The following is an 8,218-nucleotide window of genomic DNA, read 5'->3' on the forward strand; positions in this document are numbered from 1 at the left end:
GACCTTGACGCGAACCATAGAATCGTAGACAATAGGAACTAGACCCAATAGAACGAGACCAATAGCAATCAACCTAGACCAATTGAGACTAGCCAATAGGACTAGACCAATAGGAACGTGAACAATCAGGAACTAGACCATAGGAACTAGACCTATCTAATCTCTAGACCATAGGAATGACCAATAGGAACTAGACCAATAGGACGAGAACATAGAACTAGACCAATAGGAACTAGACCATTAGGAACTAGGACCAGATAGGAACTAACCAAAGACTTAACCAATAGACTAGACCATAGGAACTAGAACAATAGGACTAGACCAATAGGAAATGAACCAATAGGACTGACAATAGGAACTAGACCAATAGAACTAGACATAGCAGACATAGGACTAGACAATAGGAACTAGACCAATAGGACTAGACCAATAGGACAGACCAATAGGAACTAGAACAATAGAACTAGACCTATATAATCTGACCAATAACGATTACACCAATGACTAGAGCCAATAGGAACTAGACCTATAACTAACAATAAGAATTAACAATAGGAACATAGAGCAATAGGAACTAACAATAGAACTAGACCATAGAGACTAGCAAATAGGAACTAGACCATAGGAACTAGACCAATAGGAACTAGACCAATAGGACTAGACCAATAGAATAGACCAAGGAACTAGACTATTAATCTAGACCAATAGAATAGACCAATTGGAACTAGACCAATAGGAACTAGACCAATAGGATAGACAATAGGAACTAGAACAAATATAGGAACTTAGACCTGACATAGAACTAGACCAATAGGAACTAGACCAATAGGAACTAGACCATATATAATCGAGACCAATAGAATACACAATAGACTAGACCTATGGAGAACTAGAACAATAGGAACTAGACCAAGGAACGTCGACCAATAGGTCAGGACCCGGTGTGAGAAACAGTCACTAATAGTCAGCAGACCAGAAGATGAGGCAGACACAGCAGTTCTAGAGACGGTGGTTTAATCAAAGTAAAAGATCTTCAGGCAAAAATTAATCCAACAACGTCAAAAGTAAGCCAAGAGAAAAAAATGGATATCTCCAAAACAATGAAAATCCACAAAGTGGTAAGAACAGCAGAAAAAACAAACCTCAAAAGACTAATCAAAAAATAAACAAGAACAAAATCCAGAGTACTCTGGAAAATCCAACAGAGAATATATGTTCACAGCATGGCTGGGCTGGGTGCTAAACATACAAACACTGAGCAAAGAACTGAGAACACTAAGGGTTTAAATACCTCAAAGAAATAAGGCACAGTGCAATATAATTAGACCAGGGAAAAACAAAAGGTTCAAAAAAGGCGCAATGGGGGCATCTAGTGACCAAACAATCCTTGCCAAATCCTGACAGAATCCCCTCCTAGGACGCTCCTGACGTTCCTACCAGCTTCTCAGGGGGAGGCCTGAACTGACGAATGAGGTCAGGGCTCCAGATGTCTTTGGCGAACCCAGGAGCGTCCTCGGGACCGTAGCCTTCCCAGTCCACCGATACTGCCAGGCGACCGCTGCACCGGCGGGAATCCAGTATCCGATGGACGGTATAAGCCGACTGGCCTCCGATGACACGGGGCGGAGGGAGTCTGCTGCCGGAGAAGGGGAGAAAAAACAAACAGGTTTTAATAAGAAATGTGAAACGTGGGATTAATCTTAAGGGGTTTGGGTAAGTGCAGGCGAAAAGTAACGGGATTCACTCTCCTGGCAACCTTAAAGGGACGATGTTTCTGGGACAGTTGCGAGGCTCCACCCGGTTGCGGTAAGTTCTTAGTCGAGAGCCATACCTCTCTGGCCGAGCGTAGGGTAGGCCCGGGCGGCGACGTCTGTTGGCTTGTCGTTGGTACTGCTGTGAGGAACGCAGAAGATTAGACGGGCCTCTTCCACGTTAAGCCGACCAGCGTCTGATGAACCTCAGGCTGAAGGCACTCTGACTTCTGCCCCTGGTCCCCGGAACAATAGCGGAGCATAGCCAAACTGGACACTCGTGCGGGACATACCAGTGGAGGAGAGCCAAGGTGTTGCGCGCGTACTCGGCCAAACATGAGGATGACCATGTGGACGGGTTGTTGGAGACCATACATTGAGGTGGTTTCCAGCTCTTGATTCATCCTCTCGGTTTGGCCGTTGGACTCCGGATGGTACCCTGAAGAAAGACTGGCAGTGGCCCTATGAGTTGAGAAGCGTTCCAAAACCTAGAGGCGAACTGGGGACCTCTGTCGGAAACCATATCTTGCGGAATGCCGAGACTCGGAACACATGGTTAATCACCAACTCAGCCGTGTCTTCTGGCAGAAGTAATTTAGTCCAAGGGACGAACCTGGCCGCCTAGAAAACCTGTGTGATGACTAGGATAGTAGTATTACAGGGACGGAGGAAGGCCAGTAATAAAGTCAACGAGATATGGGACAGGTCGGTGGGGATAGGTAAAGGGTGAAGGAGTCCTTGAGGGCGGAGGTGAAGAAGATTTGCCCTGGGCAGCACACGGGACAGGCCTTGACGAAAGTGGCAACGTCTTCTTTTTGGTGGGCCACAGAACTTACGCTGGATGAACTCCAAGGCGACCTACGCCGGGTGACAGGTGGACGAGAGGAGTGCCCCCAAGAAGGACCTGGGACCTCGCCGCCTTGGGAACAAACTACCGATTGCGAGGACCTCCTTCAGGACCCGGTTCGATGGTTTAGCTCGTTTCACGGTATCATCAACTTTGCCACAAGATCGGACCACGTCTTAGCGGCAGGAAGGACAGTATCGTCACGAATGGCAGAAGCGTAGACTCGTGACCAGGCGTCCGGTTGAGATTCTTCGACCCGGGTCTATAGGTGAGGATACACTGGAATCGATTGAAGAAAAGAGACCATCGAGTTGTCTGGAGTTCAACCACTTTGCTGCTGGATATACTCCAGATTTTGTGGTCGTAAGCACTTGAACGGTTGAGAGCGCCCTCGAGCACAGTGTCTCCATTCTTCAATGCATCTTAACCGCTAGGTTCACGATCCCCACATCGTAGTTTCTTCGGCGGGGTAAGCCAGTGAGAGAAGAAGCGCAAGGTGAACTCTCTTGTCTTTCCTCTGAGACAGGACAGCTACAACACTAACCTCTGATGCGTCTACCTCCACACAAAAGGTTGCTTCCGCGTCAGGTACGTGTCAGGATGGGAGCAGAGAGGATGCGCTGCTTGGAGGTCTTGGAGGCCGTCTCAGGCTTCTTTTCCCACAGAAAACCTTGCGTCATGCCACCTTGGTTAAAGCTGAGAGAGGAGCTGCCACCAAGCTGGAAGTTCTTGATGAACTGCCGGTAAAAGTGGTGAAGGCCCAGAAAGCTGCATGAAAACTTCCTTAATGGACTTGGGGTGGGCCATCCGCATGCCGCCCTACCTTTTCTGGGGGTGCCATTCTGGGACATCGCACCCGGTCCACTACAAATCCCAAGGAATCTGTGCTCGGGAGGAAGGAATTCACATTTTTCCGGCTTAATGTACAAATGGCTGTCTAGGAGGCGTTTGAGCTACTTGTCTGACATGCGTGTTTCTTGAGGAGCTCGAAAAAGATGAGGATGTCATCCAAGTAAACAAACACAAGATGTTAAGCAGTATCCTTAAGCACATCGTTTCATGAGCGCTTTGGAACACCAGCCGTTGGCGTTGGTCAGGCGAAGGCCCCACACAATCGTAGTGACAGTAGGCGTGTTGAAAGCGGTTCTTCCCACTCGTCACCGTGGTCTGTGCCGCACAAGCGATGGTATGCGGTTCCGACATGTCAAGCTTAGTGCAGACACACTGCTCCTTGGAGCAGCTCAAAGTGTGGCCATAGGGTAGCGGTTCGGACGGTTTTGCATTGAGCCCCGCGTAGTCGATGCTCAGGACGTAATCCATCGTCTTTTTGGCACAAAGAAAAACCCTGCCCCCCGCCGGCGAGCGTGGATGGACGCATGAGCTGCTGCCAGAGCTTCCTTATGTAGGTATCCATAGCACTCTTCGGGAAGGAGTAGCGAGAAAGATCCGGACCTTCTGAGAGGGGCAGGGTGCCGGTAAACAGGTCGATGGGCAATCGTAAAGGTCTATGCGTCTAGTCGTTGGCCCTCTGGTATTGCCCTAAACCGGTTTTGAGGTCACTCACCGTAACATCCGGGAATCGGGACAGCTCGCATGGGATTTACCAGATGCGAGTCGCGGAGAAGATACTGTGACGTACTAGTCGCATTTTGTACTCTGACCCCTGCTTTTGCCCACCAGGCCCAGTACGATGTGAGGGTTATTGGCTGATGAGCCAGGAGGTCACTAAGGCAACGTCGAGAGGGAACTCGGGAAGCGAATCAGATGAACGGTTCATCACTTCCTGTGTGGTGAAACTTGAAAGTCGAAGGCCCTATCATGGTATGATCAACGAGTGAAAGCCAGATCCCCAAAGGCTCCTCTCCACACATGTAGTTAACCCTTAATGGTGGTCACCTAGGGACTTCAGGAGGGAACCGACACTTCTCCTTCGGCCCAGACACCATCTACAGTTCACTCGGCAAGTTATACTCCAAGCTTTGAAGGGCAGTCGTCGAGTCCAAAAAGACGGACTGGCCTAGGCGGGTGCACGAGAGCGTTTGTTCCCGTAAAGAATCCGCGCCTCTTGTCAACCGGACACGAGTAGGAGCACTGGGATGAGCGCGGGCACCGTTGATGGATGGAGAGGAATGTCGGCTCCCGGTTACTGTCGTCCTAGCCTCACGGAAGTCGTACCCTGACGACTAGGGCGAAATCGGCCCCGTTGCGCAATCTACAGGCTCTCCTCATCGCGGTCTCTCTCAGCTCTGGGAGATGCGTTCAACCTCTGCATGGGTCCGGTGGGAGCCAAGACGAGAATTAACAAGTGGATGGAACTTCGGCAGCTCGGCACCGGATAGGAAGCTAGGGTGTAGCACGGTCTACGGTTAGAGCTTCTTCTCTATCCTCTCAGATCGCTATTGGATTACATACTGCGCGAGGCCAACTCTGATCAGGGAGTACTCACGTGGGGCTTCGTCTCTTAGGTGGTTCTCCACGACGGGCTCGTTGCATATGCATTGCGTGTTCGCCGGCAAAAACCCCTCAAAAAGCACCACTGGTAGCGCTCTTCGTCGTTCCCAGCCCACCTCGCTGCTGCCACCCGTGCAGGATACTGGATGACTATATCTCCCGTCAGGCCGCTGCGCCCGCAACCCTTGCGGAGAGAGTCACAGGAGCTCCTCAGCTATCATGTGGGCTGGCCAGTAGGTGCACGCTTGCGTAAGGACCCTTGAAACACTCACTTTGAATTCCTCATCCAGTCAAAAGGGTAGAGTAGCCTCGGCACAGCAGGCTTTGGGTCCCCACCTCCGCCAGCAGCAGGGTTTCCCCGAGAGCAGGTTCTTTCGGCAGCGGGATGATCATATTCTCGCTTATCTTGTGACTGTTCGATCGGTGGGAAACCGACGAGGGTCTGCCTCGAAAGGAGACGAGGAACATTGGGTGAAAAAACGCGCCTTTACAACCACAATCCGGTCACTGAGAAACCGTTGGGAGGCGGCAGACGAGCGCTTGCCGCCAGGGGGTTAACTGCCTTAGGCACCTTGAATCGATGTCTGGGAGCAGAAGGCGGTGCCAGGGGAAGACGGATCAGAAATCATGCCTTTATGGAAGTCAGCATCTCCGACAGAAAGTGAGAATGCTAAGCATTAAAGGTCTTGCTAAGCTAAGAGCAGCTTCGTGGCGTTGGACAGTCCCTCGTCGGGTGTGGACAGAATTGGGAAAAAAATCCTGCGGTACTGGCTATGGCTTCGTGGGTTCTATTTTAATGGCTTCGTGTTTCTTTTCCGGCGACCGGTGTAGGAGAACTAGTTCTATACTGCACTAGTCTGCAGAATTATCCCAGGCAAGATGAGGCAGAACACAGCAGTACTAGAGACAGGTTGGTTTAATCAAAACCCAGTAAGACAAGATCTTCAGAAGACAAATTAAATCCAACAACGTCAACAAGTAAAGCAACGAGAGACAAAATATATCCTACATAATACAATGAAATCCAACATGTGTAAGAACAGCCAGGAACAAACCAAAACCTCAAAAGACTAATCAATAGAAACAAGAACAAAATCCGAGTACCGTCTGGAAACCACTAGAGCAATAGCTATGTTCACAGCATGGCTGGGGCTGGGTGGCTTAACTACAACACTGAGCAAAGACTGAGGAACCTAAGGGTTTAAGACCTACAAAGATAAGAAGTGTGCAAATAATAATTAGACCAAGAGGGAACAACCAGGTTTCAAAAAAGGCGCAATGGGGGCATCTAGTGACCAAAAGCAATCTGGCCAATCCTGGACAAATAGGAAGTAGAGCGATTAGATTCATAGGAACTAGACCAATAGGAACTAGACCAATAGGAACTAGACCAATAGGAACTAGACCAATAGGAACTAGAACAAATTGAACTAGACCTATAGGAACTAGAACAATAGGAACTAGAACAATAGGAACTAGAACAATAGGAACTAGACCTATATAATCTAGACCAATAAGAATTACACCAATAGGAACTAGACCTATAGGAACTAGACCAATAGGAACTAGACCAATAGGAACTCGACCAATAGTGTCAGGACCCGGTGTGAGAAACAGTCACTAATAGTCAGCAGAACCCAGAAGATGAGGCAGACACAGCAGTACTAGAGACGGTGGTTTAATCAAAGTAAAAGATCTTCAGGCAAAAAATATAAATCCACAACGTCAAAAGTAAAGCCAAGAGAAAAAATGGATATCCTCCAAAATACAATGAAAATCCACAAAGTGGTAAGAACAGCAGGAAAAAACAAACCTCAAAAGACTAATCAAAAATAAACAAGAACAAAARCAGAGTACCTCTGGAAAATCCAACAAGAGAAATATATGTTCACAGCATGGCTGGGGCTGGGTGCTAACATACAAACACTGAGCAAAGAACTGAGGAACACTAAGGGTTTAAATACCTACAAAGAAATAAGGCACAGGTGCAAATAATAATTAGACCAAGGGGAAAACAAAAGGTTCAAAAAAGGCGCAATGGGGGCATCTAGTGACCAAAACAATCCTGGCCAAATCCTGACAAATAGGAAGTAGACCGATTAGATCTAGACTAATTCTCTATACTGTACAGACCTCTAAACCACTGCAGCCTGCCGATCTGTAGTGATAGATATGCTTTGTCATAATAAGTCAACGTTTTTTTCTTAACATTGGTCTGGTCAGATAACACCAGTGTTTTCTCTCCACAGGCACTACAATGGACTTTGTAGACATTGAGCACTACGACCCATTTAATGACACCTGGGCCCGAACATGTCCTGCAGTGAAATACGTGACAAACTTCACAGCGACTGCCTGTCATGGTAAACTATACGTGATAGGCTCCTGTGCTGTTAAGTACAACGCCTTGACTCTGCAGTGCTACAATCCTGTTATAGGTAGGTAGGGACGGCATGGAGCATCACGTAGGTTAATATGCTCACAACATGGAACCGTCACCAGTGTTTTTGCGAGGGGGGGGGTCGATTCCATTTTCATGTTCACGTCTTGAATTTTACTAAATTGAAAGGGAATTGACCCCCYAAAACATGATCCCCAATAATTGATTATCACTTTAGAAATGTTGCAGGAAATGGTGCTCAAAACTGATTCCTTTTTCAGATCCATTTGAAATCTCTTGTCAGTGTAATCAATCATGTAGCCTACCTCTCAGATGTAACATGTGTTATTCAGATTCACATCTCCACCTTTGTCCATTAAAAACCAAAAACAGTTTTAGTAAGAATTATAGGAAACGCAAGTAGGCTTACTACACTTCTCAGATTCGCATCAGATCCTATCTCATATCTTTGCCCCCGTTGTGCCTCTCTGTCCCCCTAAGATGGGTGGAGTGTCATCTGCTCTCCCTTCATCCCCAAGTACCTGTCCTCTCCTCGCTGTGTCTCAGTGGAGGGGCTCATCTACCTGATCGCTGACAACACCAAGAAGGTTTACTGCTACGACCCACTGGCTAACATGTGGCAGAAGGTGGGTTAGGGGATAGAGTTGGCGTCAGGGGTTAGGGTTAGGGATTAGGGTTAGGGGTTAGAGTTAGCGTTAGGGGTTAGAGTTAGCGTTAGGGGTTAGAGTTAGAGTTAGGGGTTAGTGTTAGGGTTAGGGTTAGAGTTAG

At 48.0% G+C, this 8,218-nt stretch overlaps 1 protein-coding gene across 1 annotated transcript in view; it reads left to right on the top strand.

Annotated features, from left to right (window-relative positions):
• The window catches only part of klhl30 (kelch-like family member 30), a 23,255-nt gene that overhangs the window by 7,098 nt on the left and 7,939 nt on the right, over window positions 1–8,218 (top strand). The window contains exons 6-7 of the mRNA XM_070440320.1: window positions 7,297–7,487; window positions 7,931–8,076. Coding sequence (XP_070296421.1) covers window positions 7,297–7,487; window positions 7,931–8,076 — 337 coding nt within the window. The remainder of the gene's footprint in view (window positions 1–7,296; window positions 7,488–7,930; window positions 8,077–8,218) is intronic.

This window comes from Salvelinus sp. IW2-2015, unplaced genomic scaffold (assembly GCF_002910315.2).
Source record: "Salvelinus sp. IW2-2015 unplaced genomic scaffold, ASM291031v2 Un_scaffold2415, whole genome shotgun sequence".
Lineage (NCBI taxonomy): Eukaryota > Metazoa > Chordata > Actinopteri > Salmoniformes > Salmonidae > Salvelinus > Salvelinus sp. IW2-2015.